Source organism: Trichosurus vulpecula, chromosome 3, assembly GCF_011100635.1.
Source record: "Trichosurus vulpecula isolate mTriVul1 chromosome 3, mTriVul1.pri, whole genome shotgun sequence".
Taxonomy (NCBI): Eukaryota; Metazoa; Chordata; class Mammalia; order Diprotodontia; family Phalangeridae; genus Trichosurus; species Trichosurus vulpecula.
In genome coordinates, this window is record NC_050575.1 from 202,729,591 (window position 1) to 202,753,996 (window position 24,406).

Consider the following 24,406-nt stretch of genomic DNA (forward strand, 5'->3'; position numbering starts at 1 on the left):
ACAGTCTAAAGAAAGAAACAACATGACTGTGTGACTGTGGGCAAGTCATTTAACTTTTAAAAATTATTTTTTAAAATTCATTAAAAAAAAGAATTTGGGTTCCAATTTTCTCCCCCTTCAGCCCCTCCCCCACCCATTGAGAAGGCAAGCACTAATAGAAATAAATGAAGGGCTTGGACACTGAGACCCCTCCCAACTCTCCATCTCTAGGCCTGAGAAAGTTCCGAAGAGGAGGAGGCGGAGCTTCCGGAAAAAGCCGAGGCATTCCGAAGAGGAGGACCAACCACCGAGGGCTTCCGAAAAGAGCCGAAGAATTCCAAGTAGCCGTTGATAAGTGGGCAAGATGGCGGCCGTAGCTGAGACGGGGAGGGAGACGGCTACGGCGGCGGCCGTGGCAGAGACCGCGGACTTGGCTGCGGCCCAGGAACAGGAGCGGAGGCTGGCGCGGGAACGGGAGCGGAGCAGCGACTTCCTGCGGGGCCTGGAGCTGGTGAAGCAGGGGGCAGAGGCGCGCGTGTACCGCGGCCGCTTCCTGGGCCGCGCGGCTGTGATCAAGGAGCGCTTCCCGAAGCGCTATCGCCACCCGGCCCTGGACACGCGGCTGAGCCGGCGGCGTACGGTGCAGGAGGCTCGGGCCCTGCTGCGCTGCCGCCGCGCCGGTGAGCGCGGGCGAGTGCGCGTGCGCGCGTGGGGTGGGGGCGGGGGGGCGCTTTTCCAAGCTCCTGGCATAGGGCGAAAGCGTCAGTCAATATCCTGTACGCTGAATACGGGGAACTCTTCTTTTTCAGATAGAAAGTTGGGATAAGATACAACCCCAGCCCTTCTGGTTTTGTTGCTCCTGCTTAAATTATTTGGCACAATAAGAAAATTCTTAGGCCTTTACAAATACGTTTAATAAAAACTTTTTAAAAATTATTAAAATTAATAATAAAAACTACCTTTTCCTTTTTGTCTCTCCTACAGGGATATTAGCCCCAGTTGTCTATTTTGTGGACTATGCCTCCAATTGCTTATACTTGGAAGATATTGAAGGCTCCTTGACTGTCAGGGACTATATTCAATCGATTCAGATGACTGAAACGGATCCTGAAAAACTCTCCCTCTTAGCAAGAAAGATTGGGAAGGTTCTGGCACAAATGCACGATGAAGATGTTATACACGGAGATCTCACCACCTCAAACATGCTTCTGAAAATGCCTGCTGAACAACTGAGCCTGGTGCTCATAGACTTTGGGCTCAGTTTTATTTCTGCCCTTCCTGAAGATAAAGGTGTAGACCTATATGTCTTAGAAAAGGCCTTTCTTAGCACACACCCCAACACTGAAACGCTGTACCAGGACCTTCTAAAAAGTTACTCATCAGAATCCAAAAAGTCAGGTCCTGTGCTAAAAAAGTTAGATGAAGTACGACTGAGAGGAAGGAAGCGGTCCATGGTTGGGTAGGAGAAGATTCTGTGGTAGTACCGCACAATTTATTTTCAAATAAATTTTACAGGGAGGTTACCAAAACTTGTGTTGAGATTTTATTTTTAATTTTTTTTAATATTCTGAACTTAAATACCCCCAAAAAGAGCCTTTCTTTTCACATAGCAGAACATAAAAAGGGGATCTAGATGAAATCATACATCTGTTTTGCACTGCTTTTTAAAAAGTTTATAATTCTATAGTTACTTTCAAAACTGTCCTGCTTGTCTGTCCTCTCTTCTGAATGAACTTTCTCCATTCTGTGGATTTAAAAAATGTTACGATGTCCCTCTTTTTTTTTTTGTATCCCTATTGCTAAACCCCCTCACCTAACTTTACTCCCTCAAATTAAAAAAGAGAAAAAAAAAAGCCTTGTAACAAACAATCATAGAGAAGCAAAAACAACCTATACAGTCCAAGAATATACGTCTCTGGGTCTTGTGGACATCATCATTCCCCAGCGGTGGTTTTACATATGCTTCATCATGTTTCATGCTTTTATCATCCCTTCTTCCCTACTTCAAACCCTAGAATGTAACCAATCCACCCCCACCCTCCCCCAGGACATTTGTTTTTTCCCTCAATACACAGTGAAGACATTAAGATTTTGAAGAGGCACATTTCTCTTTATTGGGATGTCAGAACTATAGCTTTCAATTCCTCAGATTTCTTTTTCTGGATTTCTCTCAACTCATGTTTGTATTTAAAATTTCTACTCAGCTCCTGTCTTTTCATCATAAAGACTTGAAATTCCTCTTCCATTAAAAGCAATATTCCCCTGTAGGATTATACTTAGATTAGCAGGTTAAATTATTCTTGATTGTAAGCCTTTTTACTTTGCCTTTTGGAATATTATATTCCGAGATCTTGCATTTGTAGTAGAATCTGCCAGGTCTTATGGGATGCCATCTATATAGTTCTTAGTATTTTTAACTGTTTCATTCTGGATACTTGCAGTATTTTTTCTTTGATGTGGGAGTTCTTGATTTTAGTTACAATATTTCTGGAACTTTTCATTTTGGGGTTCCTTTCAGGAAACGTTCAATGGAGTCTTTTTGTCTTCACTTTGCCTTCTGGTTCTAATAGCTCTGTCTGGCAACAATCAATTATTAGAGCTGAGCAGTTGTCATTTAAGATTTCTTGAAACATAGTATCCAGATTTTTTTATTATGATTTTTAGGGAGTTTTAATGAATCTTCTTCCCTTGATCTGTTTTCCAGGCCAGTTGTTTTTGATATCTTATTAGCCATGTTGCAAAAAAAGAAAAAAAAACCCAAGAAAAATAAAAGTGGGAAAAACTCTTCACTCCGTACTTAGAGTCCATTCGTTCTGTCTCTTGTGGTAGATATCATGAGTCCTTTGGAATTGTTGTAGATCATCTTAGTGATCAAGTAGCTAAATTTTTCATTGTTGACCATTACAATATTGTCATTACTGTGTACAGTGTTCTCCTGGTTCTGCTCACTTCACTTTGCGTGAGTTCATATAAGTCTTCCCAGGTTTTTCTGAAACCATCCTGCTCGTCATCTCTTGTAACACAATTATATTCTATCACAATATATACCACAACTTGTTCAGCCATTGTTCAGTTGATGGGTGTCCTCTCGATTTCCAGTTCTTTGCCAGCATATGTACATATAGATCCTTTTCTTTTTTCTTTTATCTCTCTGGGATATAGACCTATTAGTGGCATTACTGGGTCTAAGGGTATATAGTTATATAGCCCCTGGGCCTAGCCTATCCTGGTCCGAGCATTATGGCACCTTGCTGGTCATTGTCTACTCCTTGGATCTTCCAAGTTTTCCACTCTGGAATTTTCTGGTCGTTTTGAAGTTTTCTCAGTCCTTTCTCCCTGTTCTTGTTGCCTCCAAATACTGAGCTTTGCAGCCTGTACATGTTCTGCCTCTGGTCATTCTCTGGTCATGGTGGGAGGCTGCTGTGTGCTGGTGCTAACATTGCTGGTGGGCCCCTTTCCTATTACCTACGGGCTTCTGGCTGACTTTTAGGACAGTTCTGAGGTGGAAGATGTCACTGTAGTTACTCATTGCATATCTTGCTTGTTTGGTCTCATCCAAACTTCAGAGTTTTGCTGGATTGGCTTTGTGGAAGCTGGTTGGTTTATAGATGACCATCTTGGCTAGAAGCTGTGCTGGGATGTTTGTAAGTAGTGTTTTGTGTCATTGGCATTATCCTTCATTGTCATCCTCCATTGCCACCGTGGATTGTTTTGTCAAAAACTGTTATGGGGTGGTCCTTAACTGCCAAACAGTACTTTAAATATGATTTCTTCACTTGTCTTTCGGAGGGCTCCAAGGGATTTAGGAGTAAGGCTAATTTGTTTTCCAGCCACCTCTGTCACAGCTTTCTGGACAAACCACCTGCCCTCCCCCTCCAGAGATTGCGTCCTAGAGGAACCTGTACCCAAGCCTGCCTAATCCCCCTTGAGTAGCTGCCTCCCCTGGAGCACTATTTCAGGAGAGGTCCAGCTGTGCTTCATTCACTCTCTCCTCTTCAGCTACCACCTCCATCTGATCAATATCTATTTATTGCATGCATACCTCATTTTGTTGTACTTCACAAATTGAAGGTTTGTGGCAACCCTGGGTTGAGCAAATCTGTCAGCACCATTTTTCCAACAGCATGTGCTCACATTGTGTTTCTGTATCACATTTTGGTAATTCTTGCAATATTTCAAACTTTTCCATTTTTATCATGTTATGGTGATCTATGATCAGTGATCTTTGATGTTGCTATTGTAACTGGGGGGAGGGCATCATGAACCACATCCACATAAGACAGAGAACTTAATAAATGTCTTGTGTGTTCCAACAGCTACACTGACCAGTTTCTCTCCCTCTCCTCAGGCCTCCTTATTCCCTGAGACACAACAATATTGAAATTAGGCCAATTAATAACTCTACAGTGACCTCTAAGTGTTCAAGTGAAAGGAAGAGCCCCACTTCTCTGACTTTAAATCAAAAGCTAAAAATGATTAAATTTAGTGATGAAGGCATGTCAAAAGCTGAGATGGGCCAAAAGCTAAGCCTCTTGTGCCAAACAGCAAAGTCATGAATGCAAAAGAAAAGTTCTTGAAGGAAATTAAAAGTGCATTTTTTTTAGCAATAAAGTATTTTTAATTAAGTTATGTACCGTGTTTAGACATAAGATTATTGCACTTAGTAGACTACAGTATAGTGTAAACACAACTTTTATATGCACTAGGAAACCATAAAATTCATGTGACTTGCTTTTTTGGGATATTCACTTTATTTCAGTGGTCTGGAACCAAACCTGCAACATCTCCGAGGTATGCCTGTATATACCTACTATATTCTGGATACTGTGCTAGGAATACAAGGTATTGAGGATATAAGGACAAAGGATGAGAATTCCAGGGGGTGACTGGGTTAGGATTGTGTCTGATGAGGCAGATTTAGAAGGCCTAAGTGCTTTGGATCTCCATCCACTAGAGCATTGGGTTAGATGCCAGCAGACCTTAAGTTCTTTAGTCCTGGTTCTTAATAGCCTCTGTGGCACTCGCTGAGTCTGTTTCCCCACTCTATAAAATGAGGAGATTGGAGACTAGATGGTTTCTCTAAGGTATCTTGTTCTCATGCTGTAAACAGAGGGACGCAAAGGAATGTAAAGTACAGGATCAACCACAGGTGTTCATGAAAGAAAAAAGGTTAAACAGAATAAAAGAGGACACTTAGGAAGGCCAGTTCCACCCGTGGGAAATAAGGCAGGGGAAGGGGCTGAGGACTGCCATTCACTTCATGTCTCATGTCTGGTTTTTTTCTTCAGCAAAGACCTCAGCGGGGTTGGAGGTAGAGAACCAGTCTTAGTCTCATATCTTGCCACTAGGTCCCCTAGCTTCCACCTCTCCAGTGTCCCAGGCTGAGCTGTGGGTTTGAGAAGGGAGATTGCTGATGTGGCCACTGCTGCTGCTTCTTCATCTCTCCTGGGTGCCCTTCGCTTCTCTTTTGGGGTTCTCCTAGTCCCTCCTCAGTTCCCAAAATTTGGTGTTTTCTTGCCTCAGGAAATAAGAAAAAAAATTCCAATTCGCAGTAGATTCATGAGTTTCTGGCCATTCTTATCCCTGTGGGTGGGTGGGAGGGGAACCTTACATTGGAATCATAGAATGTTAGAACTAGAAAGGCCTTTAAGAGATGTTCTAAGCCAGGATTTCTTAATTTTTGTGTGTGTCATGAACCCCTGAAGCATTCTGGTGAAACCAACAGACCCCTTCAAGAAGAATGTTTTTATGAGCATAGTATGAAACACGAATGATTAGAAAAGAAACTAATTAGGCTGACATACAGTTATTGAAATACTTTTTTAAAAAACCCAAACCTCAGATTTATAGACTCCAAGTTAAGAACCTACAATCTAGACCATCATTCTTTTTGCAGAGAAGGAAATAAGTCCCAGAGAGGAGGAAGTTAGCAACAACAAATATTTAAGAAGGACAGCTTTGTGTAGCACTAAGTACTTACTGTTGGAGAGATAAAAAATCCAGATAAGAAAAATCCACCCTTAAGGAGCAACCTTTTTAGTGAGGGTGTGGGGAATGTGTGTGTAAAGATGGTTATAAAACACAAGGAAGGGGTTTAGGGACTGGACCTTTCATTCTATTGATGTGGGTGACTACAGGATGAGGAAAATCCCTCTACCAAAGCAGGTGGGGACCTTCTCTGCAATTTATAGTCCTAGGATTTACCTAGAGCAGTTGTTCTAAAAATTTTTGATCTCATGATATCTTTACAATCTTAAAATTACTTAGTACTCCCCAAAGAATTTTTTTGGTACTGGTTCAGTCTGTGGAGACATATGAGAATTCTAAGGGTGACTAGGTTAGGCTCGTGTCTGAGTATTAGAGATTAAAACATCTTAATGTTATTATGAAAATATTTTTGACATCGAAAGGGTCTTTGAGAACCCTACTTTGAAACTGCTACTCTAAAGATCACATGGGTAGGATTTAACCCTGATCTCTTTTGCTCTAAGGTATTTCCAGTGTTAGAAAACAAATGAAATGTGAGGTTTGAGGCAGTAGGTTGTTGGCAGCAAGAAGGATCTGGGTAGGCTTCCTGAAGGAGTGGCATTTGAGTTGCCAAAGGTCCCCCACGTATTGAGAGAGCCGGCATTTCCCAGAAGATACAGCCTGTTTCTTTCATTAGTGCCTATTTAATGGTAGTATCCTGTCTTGTCTACCTTTACAGTAAGGAGACCATAGTCAATAGATCATTAAGCACCGAGGGACCGCAGAGATAATCTTCTTATAGAGATTGTCTAGTCTCCAGTTCCCTCATTTTATAGTTTGGGAAAACTGAGACCCAGAGAATGGGTAAAGCCTGGTTCTTACTAGAAGAATCCAAGTCTTCTGACATCTAACCCAAGGATAGAGCTCTATAAAGTTCCTCAATAATTCAATCTACATAGTCACATCTGGGAAGAATTATTTCTCAGAGGACACGGGATAGATGTCTCATCTGACATCTGGGGAACTGAAGGCCTGGATCGGACCACACAGAAGAATCCTAGCAAAGGGGGAAGCCCTGCTCTCCAGTCTCCCCATCAGGGAATAGTCGCACCATCTGCATATGTCATGTGGGACTTGCACATTAAGTATACAGGTACTTGCTCCTTGTCCTACATCCCTGTTTGCAGTTATATGTCACTTTGATTTGTACACAGTGGGGCAACTGGTAAATGTTTGAATTAAATTGAATTCAGAACCAAGTGAAAGCAGAGATATGCTAGCCCTGTTCCATTTGGGAATGGAACGTCATAATATCCCCAAAAGAAATTTTGACCACTCAATTGTTTGGTCGTTTTTCAGTCTTGCCCAAGGGTCTTTGTGACTCCATTTGGGGTTTTCTTGGCAAAGATACTGGAATGGTTTGCCATTTCCTTCTCTAGTTCATTTGACAGATGAGGAACCTGAGGCAAATAGGGTTAAGTGATTTGCCCAGGGTCACACAACTAGTAGGTGTCAAAGGTCAGATTTGAGCTCAGGTCTTCCTGACTCTAGGCCTGTCAGTTTATCCACTGTGCCACTTAGCTGCCCTAATGTATATGTATATTTAATATTTCATGGGAAATTCGTAATTAATAAACGTTCCCCAAGATAAGATATAAATTCCTTTTCTGTTTTCTCCTCAGATATGTAGTAGTGATGTATCTGAAATCCTTCAAGGACTGCTCAGGGCAAATCAGACATATTAGTGGCTTTGGATACCCACACATAGACTTTCAGATGAACCTCAGACCAGTGACCTGTGCTGTCTCAGAAGCAGCTATAAGTTTTCCAAAACATGTAAAATACTCTGGATGTTCAACAAGTTTTTTAATTTCTCTAGAACTTTTTTTTTTTATTGATTTTTAGACTCTAATTTGAGCTAGTTTGAGAGCCAATAGAATGTTGGAATCAGGAAGACATATTCTTCCCTCTGACATATTAACTGTGTGACCTAGGGTATATCCATTAACCTGTGCCTCCTGAAACTATAGATAATGATAATAGCTGACATTTACATTGTACTTTTTCTCATTCGGCCCTCAGAACAGCTCTGTATAGGAAGTAGTAGAACTCCTGTTTCAAAGCTGTGAAAACCGAGGCTCCGAGAACCTAAATTACTTGCCCATGGTAACACAATTAGTAAATATTGATCAGGAGCTAGGTCTGTTACCAGAATGTAAGAACTCCCTCATCAAGAAAATCAGAGATTCTGGAAATAAATTATTATCTGTGGAAGACCTCACAGGGAGTGAACTAAGGTGTGTTGAATCCTGGCCCTTCAATGACGATTTGAACATTAGAGATCTTCTAGTCTAACTGTCATTTTACAGATGAAATTGAGAACTAAAGGAAATATAAATTGCCAAATAATAATTCACATTGATAAAGGTTTGTAGAGTATATTTTACATACTTTCTCTCATTTGATCTACAAGTTGAAAGTAGCCAGGAGTTGAACTCACATTCTATCACTCCAAATCCAGTGTTCTTAGTCAGTTGGGGATCCATTGCTTATCAGGGGTGGGGAACCTGTGGCCACATGTGGCTTCTGAAGGTTTCCCACCCCTGGCTTAAGTTATTTAAGAGAATTTCTTCTCTAATTATTCCTAATTTCCTTGAAGAAAACCCTCGTCCAGTTATACTCAGATATACAGCTGGTGTCTGTGCAAGAGCTTCACCAAATATTTGAAAGGACCTAAAATGGGGCAAGTGGCAAATCAAGTTCTGATTTCTAGTTGTTCATTCATTTAGATCTAATCATCTGGAATTTGACTATGATAGAAATGGTGGGGTTGAGGTGTGAGATGACAGTATACAAGAAGACTTCAGCCATTACTTAATATATGCTATGGGGCCGTGGAGAGAGAAGGAAGAAGACAAAGAGGGAATTCACAGTGGGTGCATTTCAGGAAGACCATAGCATCACAAATAAATGTCAGCTAGAAGGGGCCCTGGAAATCGTCTGGTTCCAAACTCTCATTTACAGGTGACAAAGCAGAGGGTGAGCGCCTCTTCGAGATCACGTGTTTGTCCAACAGCTGAGGCTTAAAACCGTGAAGATAGGATCACAGATGTAGAGGGGAAGAGACGCAGGAGGCCAACTAGTCCAACTACCCTCATTTTACAGGTTAGGAAACTGAGGGCTGGGGAAGGTTATGACTTGCTCAAGGTCAAACAGGTAGTGTCAAAAGTGAGAGATGAGCCCAGGTTCTTCTGCTCCAGAGCCTTCCATTTCTTATTTTAAATAGTAACACTCCTTTATATAGTGCTTAATTTAAAGCTTACAAAATTCACAACAATCCCGTGAGCTAATAGCGCAGTTTTGGATCATATTTACAGGTGATGAAACTGAGGCTCAGCCTAGGTAGTGGAGTTGGGGCTTAAACCCAGCGCTTCCGACCCCAGGTCCTTCCTGCATGTTAGTCATACTGCTCTCCTGCCCAGAAAGGGAAGGAACTTATCCCAGGGTCGGGGTCATGAGTAAGTGGGTTTGTGGTGCTGTGGAACGATTATCAATTTGCTCTAAGAAGCTTGCTGAGAGCCGGGGTCCACCCATTTCCTCCTTCAATTTCTTTGTCCGTAAATGGAGCGGGGTGGGGGTGGGGAGATGCTTTCCATTCCTTCTCCTAACTCCAACCCCGTAGGAATCTATTATGAAATGAAAGGGGAGCGAGTGGGCGATTCTCCTGAGTGGAAGGTGGCTTGTTAGTGGGGCTGCGGTCGCTGCTTTGGAAACCCACAAGAACGCATTATTCAGGAGGCTGGAGCCGCCGGCCGAGCTGAGCATGGAACAGCCTGTCCCTGGGCTACAGCGAGGCGCTGCGCCTCCGTGGCGCAGCGGCCTCGGTGTGCGAGTGTATCGTCAGACTGTACCTTCCCTTTGCGAGTTCGAGGCCTGCCGGCCCCCGCAGTGGTCCGAGCACCGCAGGCTCTCTGTACCTGCTATGGTGTATTTCACTACTCTGCCAGAGTACCCGCGGTGGACCGAGTACCCGCCCTCCCTCCTCCGTGAGGTGCGGCGTTCCACATTTCCCACCCCCACACCCCTTTTGGGAAGAGATGGCGTTCTCGAGCCTGGCGAAGATTTTACCCCGGAGACCGTCACCTGGGAGCCAGCTGCGGCTCCTAGCTGAGCTCGGCATTGCAGGCAGCAGGCACCGGCTCGACCCGGGCTAATGGCAAAAGAATAGAGGGGGCAAGGTCTCTCCAGCAGCGCCCTGAAGACAAGATAGAGACAGGATTGCTTGTAAGCCAGGTAGGGTACAGGCAAACAAGATAGATAGGATTACTCTGCCTCTAAAAAGAAGATATATAAAAAATTATTTGCAAACAAGCTATAGACAGGATTAAACGGCACAGAGAGGGTTAGAAAACCGTCTTCTCACTGCATGGCATACCTGCAAGGATCTGCAGTTACAGAACTTGGCTTCGAATCCTGACTTCTGACGCCCGGGGCTTGTGAGCTTGGACATGTTGCTGTCCTCCCTTTTCTGGGTTCCAGCTTCCTCATATGAAAATTAAAAATGATCTCTAAAGTCCTTTCCAACTCCCAAGTCGTCTATGATTGATCTGACTAGATTATATTAAAATGGTTTTGCACAGAACCAGTGCAACTAAGATTAGAAGGGAAGCAGAAAGCTTGGAAACAATTTTTACAGCAACGGTCTCTGATAAAGGCCTCATTTTTCAAATACATGGAGAAGTGAGTCAAATTTATAAGAATAAAAGTCATTCCCCAGTTGATAAATGGATTGATTGTCATCTCACACCTCAACATTGGATAGGAACAGGCAGTTTTCAGATGAAGAAATCAAAGCTATCTATAGTCGTATGAACAACTGCCCTAAATCACTATTGATTAGAGAAATGAAAATTAAAACAACTCTGAGGTACCACCTCACACCTATCAGATTGGCTAATATATAAAATAAATATAAAATAAAAGGAAAATGGCAAATATTAGAGGGGTTGTGGAAAAATTGTAAATTGAGGGGATGCCCATCAGTTGGGGAATGGATGTACAAGTTGTGGTATATGATGAGCAGGATGCTTTCAGAAAAACCTAGAAAGACCTACATGAACTGATGCAAAGTGAAGTGAGCAGAACCAGGAGAACATTGTATACAGTAACAGCAGTATTGTATGATCAAATGTGAATGACTTAGCTATCTTCTGCAATACAGTGATCCAAGATAATTCCGAAGGACTTATGATGAAAAAGGCTATCTACATCTAGAGAAAGAACTGATGGAATCTGAAAGAGATGGAAGGATACTATTTTTCATGTGTGTGTATGTGTGTGTGTGTGTGTGTGTGTGTGTTTTGGGGGCTCTGTGTTTTCTTTCACAACATGACTAATATAGAATTATGTTTTGCATGACTACACATACATAATCTAGATCAAATTGCTTGTCTTCTCAATGAAGGGTAAGGAGGGGAGGAAGGGAGGGAGAGAATTTGCAACTTGATATTTTTTAAAATGGCTTTTAAAAATTCTCTTTACATATACTTGGGAAAAATAAAATATTCAAAAATGCTTTTATAATCCATTCCATTCTTTTGTTCCCAGGTATTTTCAGCTTCCCCACCATTCCTTGAGCTGTTGGAAAGTATCCTCCCAGTCAGTCCTCACCTTCCTTGGGGGCTTAATAGGTAATACCCTATTGCAGTGGGAACTCGTGGCTCCCCAAAATCCAGCAGTATTGGGAGCTTCCCGTAATGCAGATCAGTACCTTCTCTACAACTTAGAGTCTTAAAGAGTTGGTAGCCATTAGGAGAAATTAAATGACTTGCCCAGGGTTACATAGCCACTCTGCATCAGAGGCAGGACTTTGAACCTAGGCCTTCTGATAAGTCCAGATTTCTATTCACTGTTCAATTCTGCTAATTCCACTAATGCCTAAAAATTCAGAATTCAAATCAATTAACATTTATTATGCACCTATTATGTCACACAATATGCATTTATTAAGTACCTACTATGTGCCAGGCACTGTACTAAGTGCTAGGGACTCATAGAAAGGCAAAGGAAGCTCCCTGCTATCGAGTAACTCACAGTCTAACGGAGGAGATAACATGAAAACAATTGTGTACAAACAAGATATAGACAGAATAAATTGGAGCTAATCTCTAGAATTATGGGGAATCAGGAAAGGCTTCTTGTAGAAGACGCAATTTTGACACTCCACCTCTCAGCTCCAGACATTTTCTCTGGCTGGCCCCCAAGCCTGGAATGCTCTTCCTCCTCATCTCTGCCTTCTGGCTTCCCTCAATTCCCAAGTAAAATCCTGTCTTTTACAGGATTTTAACAACCCTTCTTAATCCCATCTTTTAGTTATTTCTTTTATTTATTTCTTTTATATTTATTTCTTTTTTTCCCTGTATATAGCTTGTTTGCAGACGTTTGTCTACTTGCTGTTTCCCCCCATTAGATTGTGAGCTCCTTGAGAGCAGGGACTATTTTTTGCCACTTTTTGAATCTCTAGTGTTTAGCACAGTACCTGGCACATAGTAGGTGCTTATTGATTAACTAACTGACTATCTGGGAAATGCAGGAAGCCAGGGAAGCCAGGAGGTGGAGTGGAGGAGAGAGTGTATTCTAATCATGGAGAACAGCTAGTGAAAATCCCCCAAGTTGGGAGATAGAGTGTCCTGTCTGAGGAACAGCAAGGAGGCCAATATCACCAGATCCCAGAATACATAGTGAGGATTAACGTGTAAAAAAAAAAACCTGGAAAAGTAGGAGAGGTCCAGATTGTAAAAGACTTTGAATGCCAAGCAGAGGATTTTATATTTGATCCTAGAGGTGATAGGGAGCCACAGGAGGTTATGGACTAAGGGTGGGGCCTGGCTGACATGGTCAGACCAGTGCTTTAGGGAGATTAACTTGGCAGTTAAATGGAGGATGGATTTGGAATGGGGAGAAACTTGAGGCAGGGAGATGAACTAGCAGGCTATTGCAGTAGTTCAGTGGTCAGGTGATAAGCACCTGCACCAGGGTCATGGCAGCATTGGAGAGAAGGAAGCGAACATAAGAGACGTTAGGAACATAAAATCTGCAAGAGACTTTGCTTGGTGCTAGGCTATAAAGGCTTAAAGTGATGCAGTCTTTGTCCTCAAAGAGATTATATTCTCATTGGAGTATAGGACAAAAAACAAAAATAAATATGACATAAGGTAAAATGTGATGAGGACAAAAGAAAAATGCTATGAAGAATTTGAAAAGACAAAGATCACTTTCATGGTGAGGGGCAGACAGAAGGATGTAGAGGGAGAGGGAAGGCTTTATGTAAAACATGGCATCAGTCGATAATGATGGTGGTCATAGTTGTAGTAGCTCACATTTATATAGTCCTTACTATGTGCCAGGCTCTGTTCTAAGTGCTTTCTAATTCTTATCTAACTTGATCTTCAGTGGGCTTTGAAGAGAGGAAGGGACTTAAACAGAGGTAGTCGGGGTCCAATCTATTTCATGTAGTAGCTAGCATTTATATGGTGCCCACTATGTGCCAGACACTTAACAAATGTAATCTCATTTGATCCTCACAGCAACTCTAGGAGCTAGGTTCTATTATTTTTCCTATTTTACAATAGAAAAATGAACTGAGGAAGTCAGAGGTTAAGTGATGCATCTAAGGTCACACGGCTAGTGTCTGAGGCTAGATTTGAACTCAGGTTTTCCTAACTCCAAGCTCAGAGCTCTATCTACTGCATCACCTAGCTGCCTCTATATGTATGGGGGATGGCATGAATGGAAAACATTATTAGAGGTTGGGGAGGCCGGCAAGGGAGAAGTAGTACTGCCCTTTAGGCTTGACAGACTGCTCACAGCTGTCAATTATTCCATGACTCCCTTTTTAGGAAGGTACCCTAAAACTACCCTTTAGAAATATACCCTTGACCTTGGTGTTAAAAGCATGGATTTTGGAAGCTAGCCTGTAATGTGGGGAAGATGGAATGTGGATGGGGGAGGACAACAGAGATTGAGTTGGTAGGAAATCCATGTAATTAAATAACATTCAACAAATATTTATTGTGCCATGTGTGGTGCTGAGTGATGGGGATACAGAGGTAGAAAGGCAACAGTGTCCATTCTCCCCAGGGGAAACCACATGTACACAGATAAAAATATACAAGATCTCTACAGAGTAGCTATGTAATAATTTTGGGTGGTGGGAGAGAACAAACAAGCGGGGAGATCAGTAAGGGTCTTTTGTGGGTGTGGCACCTGAACTGTGCCTTGAAGGAAAGTAGGGATTTCATATAATGGAGAGGAGGGACGATTCCATTCCAGGCATGGAGGACAGCCTGAGGAAAGAATGACTGGAGTGTGGCATCAGCAGTCTTGTAGCATTACAAATAGTCCAGATCAGCTTTATTGCTTCAGCCTGAGTCTAAAGACAGTGTCATTATAGTCATTAGAGGGGGTATAGTATCTGAGTTGCCCACTAGGGGTGCTCTACTCAAGCCACCAACCCAGTGGTCTCTTCACAGACTCTCTGGCACACGTATGGGATAGTCTTTGTAAAAGGCTATGATATTTTCAACTGCCAGTAGAGAGTTCTCAGCCTGCAGACACCTAGCTGCCACTGCCAAACCTGTGGCTTCAAGTGACATACCTGGCTGGGCTTGGAATTGAGTTAGAAAATAAAATGGAATATTAATGAACATGGAAAAATATGAAACCTACAGTCTGTATGAAGTTCTAAAACCCCCATTTTTGTGTCTGAACTGGATTTGCATCTCTCAGATTGGAAGAAAGGAATAGGTCATAGATTCCTATATGGAGCCAAGGTATCTGCATCCCACCATCTCATCAGCCTTTTTCTCCTTGTTCTTTTGGATCTTTGGGGAGTTGGGGGGAAATTTCTGCACTAATCATATCTATAGTTCATGGAAAGTAAAGGAAAGTGTGTGTCCTATATTCCATTGTGGAACCCAGCCTGTGGAAAGGGAAAGCAGGTAGAAGATCATTGGAAATCACTCTCCCCTTCTCAGCTCACCAACCCAACTAAATTCATATAATAATAGTTGCCAGTCATGGCACTCCAGATTGCCTTTTTTAGTCCCCACCTCTGTTGCTGCTCTAGGATCAGGCTCTTCTCTGCAGCACTAGTCTCCGGCAGTTTCAATCACTATAGTCTCTGTTGCTATAGAGGCTGAGGTTGGTGGATCACTTGAATTTGGGAGTTCTGGAGTATGCCTCCATGGCCAGCAAAAGTTAATTTTTAAATCTTAACTGTAAGACTTTAAGTCTATCCCTATCAAATTTCCTCTGATTGGATTTGGTCTAATGTTCCAATCTATTAAGATTTTTTTTTGGTTCCTGACTCTCATCCAGCATATTAGGTATGCTTCAGGGCTTTGTATCAATCTGAAAATATATTGCCTACTACCTATGCCATTATCCAAGTTATTAGCAGAAAAGTTAAACTATATAGGGCCAAGCACGGGTTCCTGATGCACTCTACAATGCCCTACAGCCTTTCCAAAGTGCCATTAAACCATTAAAAACTATTGTTTGGGTTCACCATTCAACTAGCTCCAAATTCACCTTACTGTAGCATCTTCTGACCTACATTTCTACATCTTATATACAAGAAAAACATAAGGGACTTTGTCAAATGCTTTGCTAAAATCTAGATCAACTATGGTATATATACAATATCTCCCACATTTATCTGTTGAATAAGCCTGTAAAAAAGGAAATAAAGATAGTGTTGACATGATGTTCTTGAAGAAGCCATGCTGGTTCTTTGGATCGCTTCCTTTTCAGGTGTTTGTTAATGATAACCTTAATAAGAGGTAGCCTTTACATAGCACTTTAAGGTTTGCAAAGTGCTTTACATGTGGTATTTCATTTCATTTCCATAACATTCCTGTAAAATTATTATCATCCTCATTTTACAAATAAAAAAACTGAAGCTGAAAGAAGTGATGTAATTTGCCTAATGTCACACAGCTATTAAATGTCTAAGGCAGGATTTGAACTCTTGTCCACCTGATGCCAACTCCAACATTATTCACTATACCACGTAGCTACTTTTAATTTTATGTTTTAGGACTTTGACAGAAATCAAACTCATTGACCTATATGGCTCACAGATTCTCTTGTCCATTCTTTTTGAATGTGTTCTTCTTCTGTCTTGTGGGACTTCTCTCATTGTCCATGATCTTTCAGATATCACGAACAAGGAATGACTCAGCAATCCCATCTGTCAGTTCTTTTTGCTACCCCAGGATGTAGTTTATTTTGGCCTGGTGACTTGAATTCATCAAAGGGAAAGTAGGTACTCTTCTACTCTCTCCCTGTTTATCTTGGGTATGATGACCTTTCTATTAACCATTTTTTCCTACTCTTTCCAGTCTAAAGATTAATCCTCTTTGTGGAGAAAATAGTAGAAAAATAAGAGCTTAGACATTTGAAAAATATGCTCTTGCTGTCTCTGATAGGACTATAACTCCAAGGAATGAGTGACAAAGGACTATCCATATACTTGGGACACATCAAAGCAAGCCCAAAGTTTGATGGAAGCTGTTAGTATCAGCAGGACAATACCCTGGTTCTAGTCCAAGCCCAGAGAGCATCTCAGGAGGATCATCATTGGTTGGTATCTATTAAGATCTTTTTTTTTTTGGTTCCTGACTCTCATTCAACATATTAGCTGTGCTTCAGGGCTTTGTATCATCTGCAGATATATTAAGTCTGCTACCTATGCCATTATCTAAGTTATTGGCAGAAAAGTTAAACTACATAGGACCTTATTCAAGTGTTTTATTCAAGACACTAGCAACGTATTGTAAGCAATGGGCTGGAGCTCAATACCTGAATATCATAACTGCTCATACAGCCTGTGTAAAAGCCTACAGAAAGATAGAAGAGAGTGGAATCAGAAAAAAAACTGATTTTTAAAAAATCTAATAAAACTCCTGTTATAAACACTAGAAAACTTAGGAATAAATGTATTTCTCCTCAGGGTGGTAATGTTTATCTAAAACATTATGTGTAATGTAGAAGATTTAAAAGTCTTATAAGATCAGCAAGGATAAGCAAGATAAAGCAAAGATGACCATTATTACTGATAACAACACAGTACTCAAAATGCTAGCTATAGCAAAAAGACAAAAAAGAGAAATTGAGAGAATAAGAATTTGTAAAGAGGGAACAAAGTTGTTTCATTTTGCGGTTAATATGATGATTTACTTAGAAGACATTCATGAATCAGCCAAAATTAATTGAAATGATTAATAAATTGAGCAAAGTTGCAGGTTATAAAATAAATCAACATGAATCATCAGCATTCCTACATATTATTCATAAAACCCAGCAGGAAGAGCTGTAAAGTGAAATTTCATTAAAAATAGCTATGAAAGGTATAAAATATTTGGGAATATGTCTAGCAAAATACATCCAGAACTATGTGAATTTAACTATAAATAAATCTGAAAATAATATAATGCAATATAACATAATACAATACAATATAATATAATATAATTAATATAATATAATATAATAAATATAATATAATATAAATTTGAATCAATCTCATTTATCTTGTATATGAGACCTTTGTCAGAGAAACTTACTGCCAAGTTTTCCATTACCTGTTTCTCCTCTAGTGCACTAGATTTGTTCGCAAAGATCAGAAATAAGGATGGATCTAATAGGAGAAATATTAATTGCTTATGTATAGGTAAAGCCAATATAATAAAATTCAGTAGTATCTAAATTAACTTATTTATTCAGTATCATGCCAATAAAACTACAAAAAAATTATTATGTGTAGAGAGAAAAAGCTAAACCTATTGGAAAAACTGAAAAGCAGTTTGGCAGAAATTGGGTATAGACCAACATCTTACCAAGATAAACTCCAAATGGGTCCATGACTTAGACATAAAGGAGAAATCATAACCAAATCAGAGGAGTAAGGAAATAATTATCTTTCAGATTGCTGGATGGGGAAGAGTTCATGACTAAACAAATGATAGAGAAGATTACAGAAAGTAAAGTAGATGATTTTTATGACCTAAAATTGAATAATTTTTGCACAAACAAATCTAATGCAGAAACAAGTAATGGAAAACTTTGAAATAAAATCTCCGATTAAGGTTTCATATCCAAGATATCTAAGGGATTGGTTCAAATTTATAAGACGAAGAGCTATTTCCCAGTAGATAGTCAAAAGATATGAACAGGCAATGTTGAGAAACCCAAGCTATCAATAATTATATGAAAAATGCTCCAAATCACTAATAGCTAGAGAAATTAAAGCTAAAATAGCCATGAGGTTTTCCTAATATCCATGAGATTGTCAAAGATAACAAAAAAGGAAAGTGACAAACGTTAGAGGGGCTGTGGGAAAACAGGAATACTAATGCTAATGTTAGTGGAGCTGTGAATTGGTCCAGCCTGAAAAGCAGTTTGGAATTTTGCTCCAAAAATTACTAAACTCTGCATACTCTTTGATCCAAGTATATCACTACTGGGCCTATAACCCCAAAACACTAAAGAAAGGAAAAGGAATCACGTACTATGAAGATACCTGTGACACCTCTTTTCATGGTAGCTAAAAACTATATTAAGGGGATGCCCACCAATCGGGGAATGGTTAATCAAATTGTGGTATATGAACATAATGGAATATTATGGTGCCATAAGAAATGACAGAATGAATTGTTTCAGAGGAATTGGGGAAGACGTCTATGCTGTTAAAATAGAACTACTAGATCAGCGTTTGCAATGCCAATGATATAAGAGGGGAAAGCTTTCAAAGGCCTTTGAATTTTGATCAGCATGATATTAAACAATGAGTTCAAAAGAATGAAGGTGGAACATACCACTCATCTCCTGACAGAGAGGTGATGAACTTAAAATGCACATAAGAGTCATTAGACATGTATGAAACATGCATATTTGGACATTGGCAATGTGGGAATTTGTTTTTCTTGACTGCGTGTTTATTGAGAGAATTTTAAAAATTGTCTTATGAGGAACAATAGGAGAGAGATAATTTTAAAATAATAATTTTTATAATTTAATGAATTTAACAAACCACAAATTTATTATAAGTAATCATTGAATAAATAACAACAATAAATTTAGTAAATAATGTTTAATCTTTTAAAAAAGATACTAGGAACATATTGTAAACACCAAGCTTGATCATAATACTTGGCCATTTCAACCATCTAAATAGCCTATGCAAAAGCCTAGGGAGGGGTTGGGAACATGCGTCCTCGAGGCCACTGCAGGTTCCCCATCCCTGGTCTAGAGGAAAATAGAAATCAAAGGGCATCAACAGGGCACCAATACTTCCCAATTAGGAAGAGGTCTAAGAGAAGCTTGACTTTGGTAACTCGCCACTGCTCAAAGAATGGAAGGACCACTTGAAGGTGAAGCTCAGTAGGAGAGGAGTATTCACATTAACAGGGTGGGATATGAAATGTGCCATAGGAGCACCCCACAGAAGTCATCTTACTAACTTCCATCTTTTTTAAGAGGCATCATGGAAAATTCCCCTATCTGTAATGGAAGATCTCAGGAAGCATTTCAAAGAGATGATGGTTAGTTTAGTATCAGCACAGAATCTAGCAATCTGTATGCATCACTTAGAGTTGTGCCACAGAAAAAGACTGTGAAGATCCGGATGCCTATGGATTACTGCATTTTGAACAGGGGGACTAAGATGGACCAACATTCCATGCCAAGGGTTCAAGATACCTTGGATTATTGGCTAGGCAGCCACAGAGAACAATCAGGGCCCTATAAAGACAATGCATTATAATTATCTATTGCCTATTGGGGAGTTAGTCAGACTTCGTAATGAGCAGACTTCATAATGAAACAGTCAGTTAAACAGATTTTGAGAAGAGCCTGATTTCTGATTGCAGGGAGACAGAGAGAAATAGATAGTAGCTCAAAAGATGATTCAGATGCATATGAAACTGGTTATTGGTACCCACCAAAGGCTCAGGAGACTCTGTCAACTGGATCTATGACCTAGGAGGAGCTCTGTGCAGACACTGGGGAAGGCTAAACCAAGAGGTACGTTCTTTCCAACCTAAAACTCCAGTTGTAGAGGCTTCTAAGGAAGACTCTGATGGCTGGCCTGAGCCATCCATAAGCTCAGGGCTAGAGTCTCACAGGCCAGAGAGGAGACTAGAATACTCTTTCCAGAAGCAAAGGTAGTATTGATTTGGTTGCAATTTCCAGAGCAAGAGGGTTGTGGGGTTGGGGATGGGACATCGCCAATGGGAAGATGTTAATGAAACATGGTGAGTAGGCTGAGGCTAAGCTAGACAGGATGAGCTCTCACGGGTCAGGATAGCACAATCCCGGTCAGTCAGATAATAGTCAATAAGCACCCACTATGTGCCAGGTAGTGTGCCATGCAGTGGGGATTCAAAGAAAGGCAATGATAGTCCCTGCTTTCAAAATGCTCACAGTCTGATGGTAGAAATGGCATGTGAATGATGACATGTAACAAGATAGATTCAGGATAAATTGGAGATGAACAATAAAAGGAAGACAACAAACTTAAATGAGATAGGGAAAGGCTTCTTGTAGAAGGTGGGATTTTAACTGGGACTTGGAGGAAGCCAGGGGACTGAGATGAAGAGGGAGAGAAATAAAGGAATGGGGGAAAGAGAGGGAAAATGAACAGAGTCAAGAGATGGAGTATTGTGGGTAGGGGTCAGCGGTGTCACTGGATCTTCAGCTTCTGGGGTAGAGGAAGGTGTAAGAATACTGAAAGGTAAAGGGGGGAGGGTCAGGTTGTGAAGGGTTTTAAAAGCCAAGCGGGGGAAGGGTAGCCATGTGGTACAGTGGCCAGAGCACTGACCCTAGAGTCAGGAGGACCCGAGTTCAAATCTGGCCTTGGATAATTACTAGCTATGTGACCCTGAGTAAGTCACTTAATCCCCATTGCTTCCAAAAAACCCCTAACAAGGGCTTTTTATTGGATCCTGGAGGTGATAGGGAAATTCTGGAAAAGCTGTCGGAGGGTGATATGGTCAGATCACTGCTTTAGGAAGATCAATGTGACAGCTGCATGGAGGATAGATTGGAGTGGGGAGATACCACACCTGAGGCAGGGAAATCAACTAACAGGCTATTTCAGTAGTCTAGCCCTAACCTCTCTCCTAGCCTCTATGGTTATCAGGAGTGACCTGGATGAGGATCCAGTAAAGGAGACTGAGAAGGAACAATCTAGCAGGTAGGAGATAAATCTGGGGTAGGAGCTAGAGATCTAATTGAGGTGGTGCAAGATGGGATTCCTATAAAGGGGTGAATCACACTAGATTTTGGGTCCCTTCTAATACTTTTAGTTGCTCAATCACACCCAACACTTCATGACCCCTTTGGGGTTTCCTTGGCAAAGGTGCTGGAGTGGTTTACCATTTCCTTCTCCAGCTCATTTTACAGATGAGGAAACTGAGGCAAATAAGGTTAAGTGATTTGCCCAGGGTCACACAACTAGTAAATATCTGAGGTCAGTTTTGAACTCAGGTTTTCCTGACTCCAGGCCCAGTTCTCTTTCTCCCACACCACTTAGCCATCTCTCTTTAATACTAAGATTCCATAATTCTGGGCTCAATGTTCTCTACATCTAAGTCAATCCAAGAATGATTCCAGCCTCTTCCAAGTGGTGTAGCAGAAAAAAGACCTTGGGGATTGGGAGACTTGGCTCCTAGCTCTGCCGTTATGGTACTCTATGATCTCGGGCACTTCTCTGGGCTTTAGAGATCTGCTATGGACAATGAGGGAGCTGGTCTCTTGGCTCTCCTATATGTCTGGAATCCTAATACTTAGTACCATGCCTGGCATGGAATAAGCATTTAATAAATGCTTGTCGAGAGGCAGCTGGGTGGCTCAGGGGGTAGAGCACTGGACCTGAAGTCACAAAGACTCAAGGAGAAATTTGGCTTCAGACACCTACTAGCTGTGTGACCCTGAGCAAGTCACTCAACCTTGTTTGCCTCAGTTTCCTCATCTGTAAAATGAGCTGGAGAAGGAAATAGCAAACCACTCCAATATCTCTGCCAAGAAAACCCCAAAAGGGTCACTAAGAGTCGGACACGACTGAAAAAAAACCTAAAATTTTTTTTGACCAATTGATTTTCGATTGATCTAGGATTCTTATAAAAAGTCCCTGACCCTGCCCGGTTTATGCCATAAATCTGATTGTGACAAAAGAACAAAATTAAGCAACCCTGAGGAGAGCCTCAGCCCTAAGGGCAGAGAGCAGGGAGAGTGAGCAAATGCTGGCCCAAAGCCTTGGGACAAAACACAGCCAGAGGCCGCATAGACTCAGGAACAGACCCAAAGAGTTATATTGTTTTTGAACTTTCTCCATCATGTCAAGGTGACAGAGAAGCCAGGGTCATAGCTGGGGGCCTAAGAGGACCAGAGTCCTAGCTCCAGGGTTCTGCTTGAGCCTTGGCCCCTGAACAGCTGCAGGGCCTGGATGAAGGTTGGGTGACCCAGGGGACCCTCTGGGAAGGAAGATGAAAGGATTGGTTGGACCCCTGCCTGGGCCTGGGGCCTGGGACTTGGGGCCTGGGTCTCCCCTGCTGTGGGTTTTGAAAAGTCAATGTTGCTTTTGGAGCTCAAAAATCATCAACCAAGATCAGGCTGAAGGCAGCTGACGACAAGGTGAGCCTACAGCACGGGATGAACCAGGGAGAGAAGGAGCCAGCCTGGGGATTGGATTCATCTCAGGGGAAGAGGAAAAAGCGGTAGAGACCTGGGTTCAGATGTTAGCTCCGTCACTCATTAGCCCCGTGAGTGTAGCTGCTTCAGCATGTCTTATCAAAACTTTGCTTTGTCCCTAGCGCTCTGCACACAAATGTTTATTGATTGAGTGACAGGATTCTTAGACTTTAGTTTCCCCATTTGCAAAATAGGGTTGTTAACAACACACTGCCCACCTCACAGGGTTTCTAAGAGAAGAATGCTTTGTGGACCTTCGAGGGTGAAAGAGTAGAGCTTGTTATGGCCACTTCTAGGCAAATCATCAATCCTGCCAACTTCACTATTATTGTACCACTGAACAACGTCCTGCCAGGCCTCTCAGACCCGAGGCTTCAGAGTCATGCTGGATTCTTCACCACCCCCAGCCTTATCCTAAATCCTATTAGTCACCAAACCTCATCATGACATCCCTTCTCTATGTTCACACAGCCACTGCCCTAATACTCATCTGCTCTCCCTTGGATTAAGACGATGATAATAATAACCAGCATTTATATAGCTCTTTACTGCTAACAAAGCAAACATTACATCATCCCATCAGACTGTGAGCTCCTTGAGAACAAGGACTATCTTTTACTTCTTTTTCGTATCCCTCCAGCTTAGCACAGTGCAGGCACAGTAGTTATTGTAGGTCCTTCATTTTCAAAGAGGACAAATGATATCGTGGGGTGATGTATTGACTCTGGCTTGAATTGGATTGAAGTGAGGCAGAGTTGCACAAAGTCTGGAAGTCCAGTGGCAGGACAAAAGTCAGGATGACTGGGGATGACCTGGGATGCAGTGGATGACCTTGGCATCTTCCATGTCTGACCAAGCTCTGAGGGCTCCACTGCATCTGCTTCAGCTGCTGTTGGAACAACTCGTTCTCGTCCTCCCATTTTGCTGGGATCAGTCTTCACATGCTTGGGGTAGGCGTCCCTCCTAACTCACTGACAGGTTTGAGGCCTGTCAGTGACCCCCATCTGCCCAGAAGGTTTTACTGGGCTGTGGGTGCTGTACATGCTACAGCTTCTTGGAACCACAGGTGAGAGCTGGGGGGCAGGGAGACACCCAAGGTGGATGGATGAGCAGTCCTGAAAAGGGCTCAGCAGCCCTCACACTGGAAGCACCAGTCCTCCTGAACACCCCACACACCCCCGGCACAGTAAGTGCTTAATAAATGTTTACTGACCCTCTGATCCTCATAGCAACCCCAGTGGTATCATTGTCCTCATTTTACAGATGAAGAAACTGAGGCCAAAGTGACTTGCCAAGTTGTCGCATTGTTAGTTAAGTGTCTGGAGTTTGTTTTGAACTTTATTTCTATCTATCCATACACTTAGAGGCCTTTCTAGATCTAGACTGCCATTGCAAAAGTTTCCTAATTGGTTTCCTTGTCTCAAGGACACAGCAATCCATCCTCCACACAACTGCCTCCAAAGGTACTGGGCTCACCATCACTGGAGATCTCCAAACAGAGGCTAGATAGCTGTTGGTCGTTGTGTTGGGAGCAATAGCCTAAGACAGTTCCCCAAGCAAGGAAAACTGTATTCTTTCTTAAAAGGTATTGAAACTGCTCCCAAGATTAAATTGGCTCAGGAGACTGAGGCTTAGGCTGTTGACATAGGATCAACTGCAGTCTTAATGAACATGCCTTCCCTGCTCGGAAGGCTCTCTTTCTGCTTCT

The 24,406-nt window shown here is 41.7% G+C and overlaps 1 protein-coding gene across 1 annotated transcript; it reads left to right on the forward strand.

Moving 5' to 3' along the window:
* Nucleotides 1-286: 286 nt before the first annotated feature.
* Nucleotides 287-1,504, forward strand: TP53RK (TP53 regulating kinase). The gene is made up of 2 exons (XM_036751475.1): nucleotides 287-659; nucleotides 964-1,504. The coding sequence occupies exons 1-2, from the start codon at nucleotides 344-346 to the stop codon at nucleotides 1,440-1,442; spliced, it is 795 nt and encodes a 264-aa protein (XP_036607370.1). The 5' UTR covers nucleotides 287-343; the 3' UTR covers nucleotides 1,443-1,504.
* The last annotated feature ends 22,902 nt before the right edge of the window (nucleotides 1,505-24,406 follow it).